Source organism: Theropithecus gelada, chromosome 9, assembly GCF_003255815.1.
Source record: "Theropithecus gelada isolate Dixy chromosome 9, Tgel_1.0, whole genome shotgun sequence".
NCBI classification, from domain to species: domain Eukaryota; kingdom Metazoa; phylum Chordata; class Mammalia; order Primates; family Cercopithecidae; genus Theropithecus; species Theropithecus gelada.
The window spans coordinates 34426560-34443644 of record NC_037677.1 but is presented as its reverse complement, the minus strand read 5'-3'; the positions used below and the strand labels follow the sequence as shown (position 1 = coordinate 34443644).

The following is a 17085-nucleotide window of genomic DNA, read 5'->3' as shown; positions in this document are numbered from 1 at the left end:
TTTTTAGAAAATGCAAAACCAGGAAGTGCCTCTCCAAGGTTTCAGCACGCCTCCCCCACCCTGCTCCCTCTCACAAGGCCTCCCTTCCCCCATTCATGCAGGACGCAGAGATGTGACAACATGCTATTATGGGGAGAGAAATAATAGCCCATTGTCACATTTGTTTTGACACAGGATGTTATTTAGGTTTTTAACAAAAAGCTTTTTCCAAGTTCTATGTGCAAGCAGTCTTGTCACTGCCCGGCATTTGCCTGTGGATCTGGGTAGCATTTTGGGAAAGTCCATGTAAATGAAACAAGTAGATGACAATTAATCTCTTTACACAAACAATGTAAGAGATACTCTTTGATACTGCTGCAAACCCATCTTTAATCTCCCTGGAAAAATCTGGTTTAACGTCATGAACCAAACTGAAGGAGGGCAAGGGAATTCACTGTGCAACCTTGAAAAGAATTGCACACAATACCCCAGCGGCAATTAATCTTCTCTTTCTGTGGGAGCTGCCATTCGTCATCATCCAGTCTATTCTGGAGGCGTGCTTCCTACTTGTGATGGATTATGTCACAGAATTTATGATGAGACTTTTGAAGTGATGCAAAATGATGCTTCTTCACCAAACTCAACTCCTTTGTGTAGGAGGACGGGTTGGGCCGACAGACCCTAGACAGTTGTGTTGTGCCATCATCTGCAGCTTAACTTTGCTCCAAATTTTCTTTTTGAGACGGAGTTTTGCTCTTGTTGCCCAGGCTGCAGTGCAGTGGTGTGACTTCAACTCACTGCAACCTCTGCCTCCCGTTCAAGCGATTCCCCTGCCTCAGCCTCCCAAGTAGCTGGGATACAGGCGCCCACCACCACACGCAGCTAATTTTTATATTTTTAGTAGAGGTGGGGTTTCACCATGTTGGCCAGGCTGGTCTCGAACTCCTGACCTCATGTGATCCACCCACCTCAGCTTCCCAAAGTGCTGGGATTACAGGCGTGAGCCACCGTGCCCAGCCCAGATGTTGTTTTGATCATAAAACCTGAACTTTTTTTAACCTAATGCTGCGGTAATATTTGCAAGACGTAAAGGTGCTAGGTAATTTTGTGCAAACCTGCCAAAGCATTGTTAAGAGAAATGCTGTAGATCCAACCCCAGGCTTGAGGCAGACCACATTCCACCTGTGCTCCGCTGGGGGTTCCTTTTCCTGGCCCCCTGCTATCCTGCTTCAACAGCCCTGCCCAGAGCCGGTGGGCTTTATCCCCACTCCAGGGTTCCTTTTAACTCTGGATCAAAGAACTTGGAAGGAGTAAATAAGCCTATCTAGACGTGTTCTAGAATAAGGGAGTTTTAGAGCTCCAAGAATCCACTAGTCCAAGCCTCTCTTAAAGGTGAGGCCACTGAGGCCCAAAGGAATTCCACAGATTTACGTCTGGGGCAGCCTCTCTTGGCTACATACTGCCTAACTGGCAGGGAGTCACAATGCTCCCTCTTCCTTCTAAAAACTACCAGCTAGATTTCTCCAGGGGCTGGTTCTCCACTCTGTGAAATCCAGGCCCAGGTGTAGAGCCCAGCGAGCAGGTGCCCAAAATCATGGGCGTCCTATCTAACTCCTGTCATCTCTGCTGAAACTAAACAGACACAGACATTGGTCCAGCTCCAGACCATCAATTCCCTTTCTTTATCCCTAAAACAAACCCACAGCGACACACCAGCCTCTGGGGATCTGGGTATTTCAACATTATTCTATTCTTCTTAGTCTGGTCTTACTTTCCCTCAATGTTACAGAATACTCATGTCTTACTCCTGCCACCTCCTTGGTCTGCGGAGAGTTCAAACTCCTCAGGCACCCCACAAGTGCTGTGTGTCCTGCCAGGGGCAGTCTGTTTCTGGTCCATTCTCCCCCTTGCCCACACACGGCACACAGCTTGCTTTTCTTCTCCCTTTCCACGCTGCCCTCCGGGATGGAAGGTCAAAGCCGGCATTCTTTCTCAACTCCTCATTCCGGATGTTATAACAACATTCATTGCTTCAGTATTTTTTTCAGTGATCAGGAAATATACGTTCTCTACTGGTTTTCAGGCTAAACAATGCTGCTGATAGCATTCAGTGAACAAGCCCCTATGTAGAGGCCTGGGTCTCCCACGGTGGAAAAGTAAAGCACACTGCTAATAGGAAGAGAAGAAGAAGGGTGAGTCTACATGCAACGGAGCAAAGAGAGGGTCCTGGCAGAGGCAGAAGCTGGGCTGGTGCCCCCAGAACAGGGAAGGAGAAGTGCACCCCTCCAGGCCTTAGGAGGAGCCCCTGTGAGATGGGCTGGCAGAGACCTGTGTGACGGTAATGGGGCACAGAAACCTCCTCCGACTGGACTGAGGGTTGCTGAAAGAAAAGGGGAGCCTGGGAATGGGCCCAGGATACATATCCTAGCCAGGACTTACGCAGACTGGCCCGGGACCCAGAGAACCAGAAACCCAGGCTGCTCTCCCCAGCTCTCAGGGCCCTGGTGTCTCACCCCGATCCTCTCCTTTTCGTGCCTTCTCGAGCAAATCAAGTGTTACATGCATTTGGGTGGGAAACACATCTCTCTCCCTCCCCTGCCTCTGCTCCGCCTCTCTCCCCACTTGTGCAGGAGAGTTTGGTCCCTGGCCAGACATCCAGGGTCTATCTGCTGGGGCTAGGGGCTGGGGTAGGTAGCAGGCTATGCTGGGGCAGATCCTCACGGAAAGGATACGGCCGCTGCAGCCCGGGGAGTGGCACGACATGGGTGCCATCCACGAGGGGCCAAACATCCCACCACAAAGCACAGGCGACACCTATGGTGACGAAAATGACGGAAGTAGCACATGAGGAATTTAAGAGTGCAAGCTATGCTAAGCCACGGCACAAATAAAATCGAAAGAGGGTATGCATGGGGTTGGGGGAGCGGTTACATGCTTAAGCCTGCCTTCATGTACTAAAGCTGCTAAATAGTTCTGTACTTCAGAAAGGAATATGATTGGGTGGGGGTGGCAGGGCAGGCAGTGGATAAGCCTGTAGGGCTCCATCCCCATCCCCAAAATACTCAACTCTGGTTTCCCAAAAATACAGGGGTCCCTGCTTCCTCCCACTGCATTTCTTTCTTTTTTCTTTTCTTTTTTTTTGAGATGGAGTCTCACTCTGTTGCCCAGGCGGGAGTGCAGTGGCACAATCTCAACTCACTGCAACCTCTGCCTCCTGGGTTCAAACAATTCTCCTGCCTCAGCCTCCTGAGTAGCTGGGATTACAGGTGCTCACCCCCACACCTGGCTAATTTTTGTATTTTTAGTAGAGACAGGGTTTCATCATGTTGACCAGGCTGGTCTCGAACTCCTGACCTCAGGTGATCTGCCCGCCTCAGCCTTCCAACTCTCTGGATTTCAAAATCTGTTTTCCCTCTTCTCTTCTGCCCCTAACCACCTCCAAGGTCAATCCAAGCCTCTAATTTAACTTTTGCTTATTCATTGCAAGACTTGGCTCAACCAACTGTTTTTGCCTTTGTCAGCAATCTCTTTCTCTATAGGCTTTTCCTCCTCAACCAACAAAAATACTCCAGTCTAGAACAATAACAAGCAAACATCACTTTAACTCTGTTATCCCCATAAGCGAATGCCTTCTGTCCTTCCATCAAGCTCCAGTGGTGTGGCTTCTACCCGCAATGCATGCTGCCCTTGGAGACATCGACTGTATGATCTGCAAACCCCATGACCACAGCTCAGCCTCCATCCTCGTCGACCTCTTCACAATGGCTGACACTATTTGCCACTCCTGCCCACAATCCCCTTCTTCCTTGGGATTCATGGTGCTGCACTCTGGTTCTCTCCAGTGTCTGCCTGCTGTTTCCTTTCTCACCCTACCTCTGGATGAAACAGCTCCCAGAAGGCTACCACCCATCGCCTCTGCCATTTCTGTGCTTTGCTCACTCCCTGTGGGTTCCCTTTCACTGCTACTGTCTTGGCTGGTACCACCCCCTCTAGCCTTGAATTCTTTTCTAAGCTCCATGCCTGGATTTTCCTCTGCCTTCTAGACACTTCTACCCAGATGCCCATCTGACACTCTAAAATTATCATCTACCTTCTCTCTCACCTAATAATATTCCAGTCTCCCCATCACCCAGTTTTGAGTCTAGGTCACCAACATCATTCTCCCTATCTATCATCCTGCACATTCACTCAAGTGCCAAGACTGGTCAGTCTTCCCTTACCAACATTTCCTGCATCATATTTCTCTCTCTTTTTGCATTCAACAGCATATGTTACCTTATACTGCCTCTCACCTCAACTATTGCGAAAGCCTCCTATCCAGGCCATCTGCTTCAGCCTAACTCCCTTTTCATCTACTGACACTGTGACTGTTCAAAGATACTACTCTAATCATGTCCTTTCCCTGCCCAGAAACCACCAACGGATCTCTCCCACTTACCAAATTAACAATGATGACAAAAACAACAACAAACACGAGTAGACCAATATAGATCCAAACTACAACTACACCTCTTCTCTAAGTGAGGGACATAGATCAGTGCTTTAGAATTTACAAAGTGCATAAATAAAAATATGTTATTTAATATTTACAACACCCCTGTGAAGAAGGAACCCTCTGCTCTCTTTACGGATAATGAACTACAGCTCAAAGAAGTAAATGACTTGCCCAAAGTCATTCTGCTTATAAGAGGTAGAAAGGAATTATTTTAATTCTAACTCTGTATCCCTTCCTAGCACACCATACCTACCTCAAAATAGATGCTCTACTGACTGTCAACCAGTTCTCATCCTCTGGCCAAACAGGACTGCATGACTAAGTCTGATTCTTTCTTTCCTTTTTTTTTTTTTTTTTTTTTGAGACAAGGTCTTGCTCTGTCACCCAGACTGGAGTACAATGATGCCATCACAGTTCACTGCAGACTTGACCTCCTGGGCTCAAGTGATCTTCCTACCTCAGCCTACCGGGTAGCTGGGACTACAGGCACATGCCACCACACCTGGCTAATTTTTATATTTTTTTTGTAGAGATGAGGTTTTGTCATGTTGCCCAGTCTGGGTCTCAAACTCCTAGGCTCAAGTCATCTGCCTGCCACAGCCTTCCAAAGTGCTGGGATTACAGGTGTGAACTACCACACCTGGCCTCTCTGTGTATACACATTCATACATCTTCATTTCTGAAACTTCTTCCCCTCATCCTATAGCTCATCCAAAATGCATGTCAAAAACTACCTCTTCTATGCAGCCTTTGTTAATCCCACCCTAAGCTCTACTTGAATCTCTCTTGTAGCACTGCTCTATGTCCTGCATTATAATTATTTGTATATTTGTTCACCTGCCTAATGAAGAGCATCATGAGAACATGGGTGGTGGAATCACTTAGCTCCAGGTTTAAATCTTTCCTCTACCACCTTCTAGCTGAGTGATTTGGGCTTCAGGTTCTTTATCTTTAAAATGGGTATGAATCATGCCTGTCTCATAATACGGCTGTTGTGATGTTGGTTCAGAACACATATGGCTGGTGTCTAACAGTGTCTCCTGGATAAGCACTGCTTTCCCATCTCCTCTTCCCATTATAGACTGAAGTTCCTTAAACCAGGTGTTCTGTGAAATGCATGGCACTATGTTCTGCATACAGTTGGTGCTCAATGATACTTATGTGAAGATGAGTTACACCTCGCAACTCACTATGTTCCAGTAATGCTCTGTCTGCATTCCAACTAGATCAGGGGTCCTCCATCTCAGCACCATTCACATTTTGGGCGAGGTAGTTCTTCGTTCAGGGGGTGTCCCATGCATTGCAGCATGTTTAATTGCATCCCTGACTTCTACCCACTAGATGTCTGTAGCAGCCCCCAAAATACCTCCAGACCTCACAAAATGTCTCTGCGGTGGGGGTGGGGGTGGTGGGGGGGAATCACTCCCAATTCTGAACCACTGCACTATATATCCTGAGCACCTTCACAAAATCCAAACAACTGGCGCTGAGAATCTCCCTGCAACGGGTCTACAACTGCAAAGAGGAGCGGCGAAAGTCTTTGTATTCATGGAACTCAAGAGAGGAGAAGGCATTTCTCTCTTTGTCTCTTTCTGTGTCTTACACTGTTCCTCTATCTGAATCTCTGTTCCTCTCCCAACCTACCATAAGAATAAAGAAGTTTAAAAACAATGCTAATACTACGTTTTTGGAGGGCGGGATGAAGATTTCTGAGTCAATCTCAGAAGATGAAGTTTAAAGAAAACCAAGGGTTGCCATCTGAGAGGAAAGAAAACTGAAGCCGGAGGGTTGCAGAGGTTTTCTGTTTTCTGCCCTGGAGCTCTTTTCTAAGATGCCATTTAGCCTCCTTAAATGGATCCGCGAAGACTTGAGCCAGTAATCTTGGGGATAATGGTACTTCTCTTCTTCCCTGAATCAGAGTCAAGGAAATCTCTTCTGAGAGCTTTCATCACCTCTTGATGAGTTTATCACATCATCCTTCTTTTCTTACATGTTTAACTCCCTAAAACATCAATAACATTCATTACCCTAAAAAAGAAAAGGGTCGAGAAGGCAGTCATGGAAATGGCTTGATTATCATAGTGTTTTAAGTGCTAGAATAAGAGGGTAATGATGAAACTACAAGATAAACTTCAAGAGAGAGAGTGGTCAGCTGCCCAGGAGAAAAGAAGTTCCCGGGCTGGTATTTGTGAACTGTGTCTTGAAGCTTGAGAGGCAGAGGAGAAGTGACAGCATCTACAAAGGGGCACAGATAGAGAAAGTCTAGCATGTCTGGGGAAGTGAAGGAACGCTCTGTGAGCTACGTGGGTGCCAGGGGCAGATGGAGAGACTTAGGAAGGACTTGATAAGTCCCGATCAAGAGTTTGAGGCCAGGTGTGGTGGTTCATCCTTGTAATCCCAGTGCTTTAGGAGGCTGAGGCAGGAGGAATGCTTGAGGCCAGGAGTTTCAGAATAGCCTGGGCAACATAGTCAGACCCCATCTCTACAAAAAATTTCAAAAATTAGCTGGGTGTGGTGGCACGCGCCTGAAGTCCAAGCTACTCTGGAGGCACAGGCAAGAGAATCATTTGAGCCTGGGAGTTTGAGGCTACAGTAAGTTATGATTATACTACTGCACTCCAGCCCGTGCAACAGAGTAAGATCCTGTCAATGAATCAATCAATCAATGAGTTTGGACTTGCATGGGCCTGCAGGGGAGAGTGAATGGGAGTTACTGGTATGGAAGTGAAAGATTCCGATTTGTTTTTGCCCAATTCTGACAGCAGGTGGAGTATGGCCGTGGGTACAGAGAGTCTGATGTCAGAGTGATTAGGCAGGAGGTTGCTATGAAATTATTTAAGTGAGAAATGCTCCAGATAAAGACAGCAGCTCTGGGGGTCCTCACAGAAAAGGCAGCTGGAGTGGAAAGCGATTTTTGAAATAAGAGATAGGCAGGGCAGGAAGAACCCATGAAAGAGATTGAGAAGCAATGAATGGAGAGACGGCCGGAGAAAGGATGAAGACATCCAGGAAGGTGGGACCGGATAGGGTGGTGAAGCCGCAGGGAAGTCAGGAAGGAGAAGTGGCCACTAGGTCATGTAACTCTAGCTCTGCTGAATTCAGCAACAGGGATTTCTAAAGATCATGTGAGGCAGCATAAAAGGGAGTTTAAAGACATGTGCATGGTGAGGGGAGGTATCTCCAAGGTTCGGGAGAAGATTGTGACTTGAAGGAGAAATAGGACTTAAGAAGGGTTTTGATTTGAATAGCAAAGCCTTCAGTGATTTTGAGAGCTGAGAAAGAACTAGAAGAGATGAAAGACTCAGCAAAAATGCGGGCAGGTGTGAGAGGAGGCGATAAGGAATGGGCTCCAATGAGAATGTGAAGGGGTTCACAGTGGGGCAGAGAAACCGCAGGAGGACACCACCATGTCCTCTTAAGAAAGGGGGCAGGAGGCATCAGAGAAATGCAGATCAAAACCACAATGAGATACCATCTCACACCAGTAAGAATGGCGATCATTAAAAAGTCAGGAAACAATAGGTGCTGGAGAGGCTGTGGAGAAATAGGAACACTTTTACACTGTTGGTGGGACTGTAAACTAGTTCAACCACTGTGGAAGACAGTGTGGCGATTCTCAAGGATCTAGAACTAGAAATACCATTTCACCCAGCGATCCCATTACTGGGGATATACCCAAAGGATTATAAATCATGCTGCTATAAGACATATGCGCACGTATGTTTATTGCGGCACTATTCACAATAGCAAAGACTTGGAACCAACCCAAATGTCCATCAATGATAGACTGGATTAAGAAAATGTGGCACATATACGCCATGGAATACTATGCAGCCATAAAAAGGATGAGTTCATGTTCTTTGTAGGGACATGGATGCAGCTGGAAACCATCATTCTCAGCAAACTATCGCAAGACCAGAAAACCAAACACCGCATGTTCTCACTCATAGGTGGGAATTGAACAATGAGAATACTTGGACACAGGAAGGGGAACATCACACACCGGGGCCTGTTGTGGGGTGGGGGGAGCGGGGAGGGATTACATTAGGAGATATACCTAATGTAAATGACGAGTTAATGGGTGCAGCACACCAACATGGCACATGTATACAGACGTAACAAACCTGCATGTTGCGCACATGTACCCTAGAACTTAAAGTATGATTAAAAAACAAATAAATAATTAATTAATAAGTGAATTCCATATGATAATTTTTTTTTTTGAGATGAAGTCTCACTCTGTCACCCAGGCTGGAGTGCAGTGGCGTGATCTTGGATTACTGCAACCTCCCCCTCCAAGGTTTAAGTGATTCTCCTGCCTCAGCCTCCAAAGTAGCTGGGAATACAGGCATGTGCCAGCATGCCTGGCTAAGTTTGTTGTTGTTGCTTTTTTTTTTTGTATTTTTAGTAGAGATGGTGTTTCATCATGTTGGCCAGGTTGGTCTCCAATGCCTGACCTCAAATGATCCACCCACCTGGGCTTCCCAAAGTGCTGGGATGACAGGCATGAGCCGTAATATTTTAGTAGGTGGCCCAAAACTGACTGTTGTTTCTCTTTTTAATTATTAAACATACCAAAAATAATGAAAAGAGTAAATTTCAAATGTCTCACTATAAAAAATGTTAGGTAAGTGGGGTGATAGATGGGTTAATGTGCTTGATTTAATCAATCCACCTTGTATACAGACATCACATCACACTGTACACCATAAACATATACAATAATGCATCCATCAAAAATAACAATAAAAACTGAAAAAATATTAAACATACCTTGGAATCCTGATACTATTTGGACGACATCTTCATATACCATTAGAGTGGCAGAGCGTTCTGGAAGCAGGCCAAGGCTCAGAGAAGAAAATACTGCAGGAAAAATAAATGGATAGAAGGGGATTTTATATTTACTTTTAAGTGCCCACTCTAATTTTTGGGATACTTTGCAGTTTTTGTATTTTCTGATTTCAAATCAATTAATAAGATTAATTTTTAGTTAGATTAGCAACAGATCTTCAAAATGCTACAAGTGTATTGCAATGTCTCATATAACAATTACTTGCCCTATAATGGTCAACTTTTTTCATTTGTTAGAAGTTTTCTTTTTTTTTTCCTTTTTTCCGAGACAGAGTCTCGCTCTGTCGCCTAGGCTGGAATGCAGTGGCGCGATCTCAGCTCACTCTAACCTCCGCCTCCCGGGTTCAAGTGATTCTCCTGCCTCGGCCTCCCGAGTAGCTGACATTACAGGCACCTGCCACCATGTTCAGCTAATTTTTGTATTTTTAGTAGAGACAGGGTTTCACTGTGTTGGCGAGGCTGGTCTCGAACTCCTGACCTCGTGATCCACCTGCTTCAGCCTCCCAAAGTGTTGGCATTACAGGCGTGAGCCACTGCACCTGGCCAGAAGTTTTCAGTAAAGTAACTGAGCCTCTTCACATTAGGAGTATATGAAAGTTATCACGTATACACTACATGAATTTAGAATATATAATGTTAGATGTTAACATTAAGAATGGCTTTAAAAATACGTGTCTAGGTTAATGTGTACCTCATGGTAAAAGAATATTCCTCCAACCCTGGGAAGTAATAACATGATAGAAATTGTGCTTTTCATTTTTACTTTTTTGAGACAGGGTCTCACTCTGTCACTCAGGCTGGAGTGCAGGGGCACGGTTAGAGCTCACTGCAGCCTCAACCTCCCAGGCTCAAGTATCCCTGTTGCCTTAGTCTCTCAAATAGCTGGGACCATGGGCGTGCACCATGGCACCCAGCTAATTTAAAAAATTTTTTGTAGCGATGGGGTCTCCCTATGTTGCCCAGGTTAGTCTCAAACTCCTGGGCTCAAGCAATCCTTCCCATCTTTGCCCTCCAAAGTCCTGGGATTACAGGCATGAGCCACTGCACCTAGCCAAGTTATGCTATTTTAAAACTCTTGCTTAAGTACCTGGATTTCTAAAAAATTTTAGAAACCCCACACATTTCTGGGTAAAACATATGAATTTAAGAGAAAAACAAATAAATGCATTATAGAATAATAAGCATCACTCACATTACTGAACGTTTACTAACAAGCCAAACATTATCCTAAGTGCTTTAATTTCAGTAATTTATTTAAGCCTCAAAACAGCTCTATGAAGTAGGCATTATTATTATTATTTTTGAGATGGAGTTTCACTCTTGTTGCCCAGGCTGGAGTGCAAAGGTGTGATCTCGGCTCACTGCAATCTCCGCCTCCCAGGTTCAAGTGATTCTCTGGCCTCAGCCTCCTGAGTAGCTGGGATTGGAAGGCACCTGCCACCATGCCCAGCTAATTTTTTAAACAAATATTTTTAGTAGAGACAAGGCTTCACTATGTTGGCCAGGCTGGTTTCAAACTCCTGACCTCAAGTGATCCGTCTGCCTTGGCCTCCCCAAGTGCTAGGATTACAGGCATCAGCCAACGTGTCCGGCATCTGAAGTAGGTATTATTAACACGCCCATTTCACAGGTAAGGAAACAGGTTTATAGATGAGGAAGTAACTCGCCCAATATCCCACAGCTAATAAATGCCAGGGCTAGGATTTAAACTCTGGAGTTCTCAACCACTCTGAGACATGGAAAAGTTGGCCTAGAGAGGTAAACGACGTTCTGGGAAAACATCAGCATCTAGAAGGTAAGTGCTAAGAAGATCAGTCATTTCACAGCGCTGGCTCTTTTTTTTTTTTTTTTTTTTTTTGAGATGGAGTTTCGTTCTTGTTACCCGGGCTGGAGTGCAGTGGTGCAATCTTGGCTCACTGCCGCCTCTGCCTCCCATGTTCAAGCGATTCTCCTGCCTCAGCCTCCTGAGTAGCTGCAATTACAGGCGTGCATCACCATGCCTGGCTAATTGTGTATTTTTAGTAGTGATGGAGTTTCGCCATGTTGGCCAGGCTGGTCTTGAACTCCTGGCCTCAAGTGATCTGCCTGCCTCGGCCTCCCAAAGTGCCTTGGGATTACAGGCATGGGCCACCGTGCCCGGTCAAGCAGTGCTGGCTCTTAATAGTGCCATAGGACACCAGTGAGTTGGCTGTGGATGTGACCTCTTTTCACTCATCCTCCACACAGTCAATTTATTTAGCTATCATCATATACAAGGCTCAGATCTACATCCTGGGTGGAACAGAGCAGTGTTAGAGGCAGCTTGTGCCTTCAAGAGTTATGCATTGCAAGGGGACTAGACTTGAAACAAATAGCTATATGACAAGCAGAATGGGACAGGTACCAGGAAAAAGACAAGAGTAGCACCTTGGTGATGCAGAAACAGCCTGGGAGTTCCTCGAATATTAAACACAGAGTGACCCCATGACCCAGCAATTCCACTCCTAGGTATAAACCCAAGAGAACTGAAAACCTACGTTCATACAGCAACTCACACATCAATGTTTGCAGCAGCATTATCCATAACAGCCGAAAAGTGAAGACAACACACATAAATGTCTATTGGCTGATGAATGGATAAAGTGTGGTGTTGTCTATATGAGGGAATATTATTCACCCGTGAAAGGGAAGGTGGTACTGCCACGTGCTACAATGTGGATGAATCTTGAAAACATCAGGCTGAGTGAAAGACGCCAGACACAAAAGGCCACGTATTCCAACGTGCCAGTTATATGGGATGTGCAGAATAAGCAAATCTAGAGAGACAGAGCGGAGATTAGTGGTTGCCAGGGGCTCGGATGTGTGAGAAACAGTGAGTCGGTGCTAATGGGTACGGGGTTTGAGGGGTGAGGAAATATTCTGCAATTAGTCACTGCTGCATGAGCATGTCGTAGGTAAACTATTACCAGCAATCCTTTCATCTAAGGGCACAGGGCACCTCCTGGCGAGGAGGAAAGGCCAGGATTGTCCTAGCAAATGCTGCTGGTAGGAAGCAGCACACCTCAAAACCCAGGCTAGGGTTACAATCCACACCCTCCTAAGTGAGGATGCCTGGGCCTTCCTGCTCCATTCCAGAGCTCCCGTGGTGACCGCAGACATTTACAAGGCCCTGACCACCTCTGAGCTGACCGGTGTGGGGGGCTCGGAGCTCCAAAATCACCTGTGATCATCCCCTGAGAGGTGCGTGACCATTGCAGTGTGTTTTGAAAATATTTCTCACCTAAAATATTTGGTACTTTCATATATAAGGCAGCTGCTCTGGCAAATTGTTTCTCAGACCTTATTTCCTAAAGGAGAAAAAAATGATTTCTCATTTTACTTTTTTAGACTGTTTCTTTGAATTCTAAAACACATGATTTCTTGTAACAAGCCTGGTACCGGCAGGGACTTCCCGGGGCAGAGGACAGGGACTAGGGATGCAATCAACGCAGTGCCCAGGTGGGTGGAGGCAGCAGAGAGATGGAGATCCCTGGGTAATGCTGCTTTTTTCCCATCATAGAGAGGAAGCTGATTGATGTCTGGAGGTGCTCTTCATACCAAGTAGATTTTTTTTTTTTTTGATACCTAGAGGGAAAGGAACATCTCATTCTACCCGGGACGGGCAGGAAGATTTCCTGAGGCAGAAAACAGTCTGGCTGGGCTTTATGAGATAAAAGAAAAGTTTGCCGGCTTGGTGCGGTGGCTCATGCCTGTAATCTCAGCACTTTAGGAGGCCAAGGCGGGCGGATCACAAGGTCAAGAGATCGAGACCATCCTGGCCAACATGATGAAACCCGGTCTCTGCTAAAAATACAAAAATTAGCTGAGCGTGGTGGCGGGCACCTGTAGTCCTAGCTACTTGGCAGACTGAGGCAGGAGAATCGCTTGAACTCGGGAGGTGGAAGTTGCAGTGAGCCAAGATCGCGCCACTGTACTCCAGCCTGGTGACAGAGTGAGATTCCGTCTCAAAACAAAAACAAAACTTAGCCGGGTGTAGTGGCGCGCACCTGTAATCCCAGCTACTTGGGATGGTGAGGCAGGAGAATCACTTGAACCCAGGAAGCAGAGGTTGTAGTGAGCAGAGATCGCGCCACTGCACTCCAGCCTGGGTGACAGAGTGAGACTCCATCTCAAAAAAAAAAAAAAAAAAAAGAAGACAAGTTTGCCAAGAGAACAATGCAGACAAACACAGACAGGGTAGAAGGGTAGAAATGCCAGACTCCTTCCCAGAATGACACATTGCCCAGGGTGGCCGACCATGACATACGGAAGGGGGAGGTGGCCAGGGCAGGAGGCTCTGTGTCACGTTTACTTCACCCTGAGGCCATCGAAGAATTTTAGGCAGGTACATATTTTAATACACAAACTGGACATATATATTTTAATACATGAATGCTCAGTCATACTGTGGGTGGTCTGAGGGGTAGAACAACCTGGCTGGAGGCCATTGCCATAGTCCTGGACCATCGCTAAGGACCTGGGCCAGGGCGATGGCTGCAGAGACAGCAATAATTAAGATGGAGAATGACAGCCTTTAGTGGATGGATTGCATCTCCTATGGCTAAGTTTATTCTTGCCTGCCTGCCACAGACGGAGGGTGTTTTCCCTACGCTGGGTTCCTCCCTCTCCTCCCTTCCTTGAAAGCGGAAAAAACCTCAAAACATCCTCCAGGAACTATTGTTAAGGATGAAAAAGGAAATGCATTTCCGGGTTTCATAAGAATGCTCATGTACACACAAGTGGTGTGCTGCACACGTGTGGGAAAGAAGGCATTTTTTAGTTTCAAATTTTCAACATATTTTAGAAGAGGCTCCCAGCTCTTCTTGCTTCCTTGTCCAGCTATCTGAAATACCAGAAGTGTTAGTCTTCACCTCCAAAAATATGCACAAAAGCAAATTGACTCTGCTTTTCACAATAGGCTAAATTTTACTGTCTAAATTTTGGAGATGCTTCCTGTTAAGTTCTAGTTAAGAGTATAACATGGTTTGGATCTGTGTCCCTGCCCAAATCTCATGTCGAATTGTAACTCCCAGTGTTGGAGGTGGGGCCTGATGGGACGTGATTGGATCATGGGGGCAGTTTCTCATGAATGGTTTAGCACCATCTTCTGGTGCTATTCTTGTGATCATGAGTGAGTTCTCACGAGATCTAGTTGTTTAAAGGTGTGTAGCACCTTTATCCTCTCTCTCTTCCTCCTGCTCTGGCCATGTGAAATGTCTCACTCCCCCTTTGCCTTCTGCAATGATTGGAAGCTTCCTGAAGCCTCCCCAGAAGCAAGAGATGCCATTCCTCCTGTATGTCCTCCAGAACCGTGGGCCAGTTACACCTCTTTTCTTTATAAATTACCCAGTCTCAGGTATTTCTTTATAGTGGACTAATGCAGAGTATCTTTATTATATTGAAAAGGCAAGCACAGAAAAATAATCAAAGACACGGGAAGATTCTTAGAAATTATTTAGAGCAATTAACTTGATTTTAGAAACAAACACAAACTCACAAAGTGTTAATGGGCCAATATGTGTGGGGCCAGCCAGGGGTGGGCAGGCCTGGGATCCAGGTGTCTTCACGTCTTGTCCAAAACTCAATGAAACTTCATTATTCCTGTGACCTGACTCATTTGTAATAGTACAGATATCAGCCGGGCACAGTGGCTCACGCCTGTAATCCCAGCACTTTGGGAGGCCGAGGTAGGTGGATCACCTGAGGTCAGGAGTTCAAGACCAGCCTGGCCAACATGGCAAAACCCCATCTCCACTAAAAATACAAAATTAGCAGGGCGTGGTAGTGCGTTCCTATAATCTCAGCTACTCGGGAGGCTGAGGCAGGAGAATTGCTTGAACCTGGGAGGTGGAGATCACAGTGAGCCAAGATCACACCACTGCACTATAGCCTAGGTGACAGAATGAGACTCTGTCTCAAAAAATAAAAAAATAAAAAAACAGATACGACGGGAATGGTTTTTCTCAAATGACCATGTTAACAGAGTCAAAATGAATGTGATCAAAATGCAGTAGCTGCTCATTATTCACCAATTCTGTATTTGTAAACCTCCCTATTTGCTAAAGCTTATTTGTAACCCCCAGACGTATTCGGGGTCCAGCTTTTCACGTTTTTAAGCATTCTGTTGGTGATTTTGCGATTTACTTATTTATTTTTAGAGACAGTCTTGCTGTGTCACCCTGGCTGGAGTGCAGTGGCTCCATCCTAGCTCATTGCAGCCTCCACATCCTGGGTTCCAGCTCCTCTTGCCTCAGCCTCCAGAGTCACTGGGATTATAGGCGTGATTCCACCGTTTCAAATGACCCCCAGCGTAGAGCTCTCTAATATTCCTAAGCAGGAGGAGGTTGTGATTGTGCCTTATGGAGAAAACACATGTGTTCGATCAGCTTTGTTGGGGCATGAGTTATGGTGCTACGGGCTGTGAGTTCAATGCTAATGAATCAACAATCTATGTATCAAATAAGATTTCTTTAAACAAAGACAACATAAAACAAAGGCATGTACTATTGATCAGCTCATGAAAACGCTGTGACCAGAGGCTCACAGGAACCCAGTCCTGCATTTCCCTTGTAGCAGTGGTTCAGCAGTATTTGCTCACTCCATGTTTGAGGTGGCTATGGACCATAACTACTGTGAACAATGAGAATTGACTGATGGCCTTTGTGCAGCTGTTCTCCTGAAACAGGCAGAGACAGCCTAAATGTCCCTCAGTGATTTCCAGTGACTTCTCAGCATGGATGATGGGAGTGTCAAATGCTTCCTTTATTTTAATTTATTTTATTATTTTTTGAGACAGGGTCTTGTTCTGTTACCCAGGCTGGAGTGCAGTGGCACCATCTCAGCTCACTGCAGCCTCGACTCCAACGTTCCCTTGGATGTAACCTAGTAAAGGCCACCTGTCCTGTTGTGCAGGCCCTCCCGGGGTCCTGTCACAGGTCCGCTGTCCTCCACTCTCTGCTGGAGCTCATAGTTAACACTGATGATGAGCCAAACTAAACCTCTAGCCCAGATCTCTCTCTTGAACCCCAAGTTCATTTCAAACTAAAGGCCGAAAATGCTCACTTGGTGTCTCGGCGGCAATTTCAACTGAATATACCCTAAACTTAGCTTATAATCAATGACCCCGACACCCATTCCTCTCCTCCGATTTCCCCAGGCTCCATGCATCTTTGCCTAAGCCTGAAGCTTGGGAAGAGGGAGTCACAGAGGGAGGGAGGAAGGGAGGATACTTCTTTAATCCACAACGTCAGCGTAGTCAACTTTGGGAAAACGTGGTGTAGCCAGTTCCCCAACTCCACAGCTTGCCCCTGCCGGGACCACCTGCTCTACCACCAGCCAAAACCTGAGGTCCAACTCACATTCCTTCTATTTCATCCTTTTCCTTCCCTCTCTCCTGTCCATTCTCCACGACCTGTTTAATATCTCTCAGGTTTGTCCCCTTTTCTTAAGAACTCTCCTAGATGATCTCCATTGTATCTATAACAAATCCACTTTCCATAGCTCACAGAGCAGTGGCCTTGAACTTTCTAAATATTTTTATTCACAGTATCTGGTGGAGGGGGAGAGGGGTTTGCTTGTTAAAATGCAAATTCCCCTCCCCATATTGAATGGTGGAGTTCTGGGATCCGTATGTTTCTATTTTATTTCATTTTATTCTTGAAGCAGGGTCTTGTTCTGTTGCCCAGGCTGAGTGCAGTGGTGTGACCATGGCTCACTGCAGTCTCGAACTCCCAGACTCA

The 17085-nt window shown here is 45.9% G+C and overlaps 1 protein-coding gene across 1 annotated transcript in view; it reads right to left on the bottom strand.

Annotated features, from left to right (window-relative positions):
• The window catches only part of FAM171A1 (family with sequence similarity 171 member A1), a 138895-nt gene that overhangs the window by 34454 nt on the left and 87356 nt on the right, over positions 1-17085 (bottom strand). Inside the window, exon 3 of the mRNA XM_025396845.1 lies at positions 9248-9340. Coding sequence (XP_025252630.1) covers positions 9248-9340 — 93 coding nt within the window. The remainder of the gene's footprint in view (positions 1-9247; positions 9341-17085) is intronic.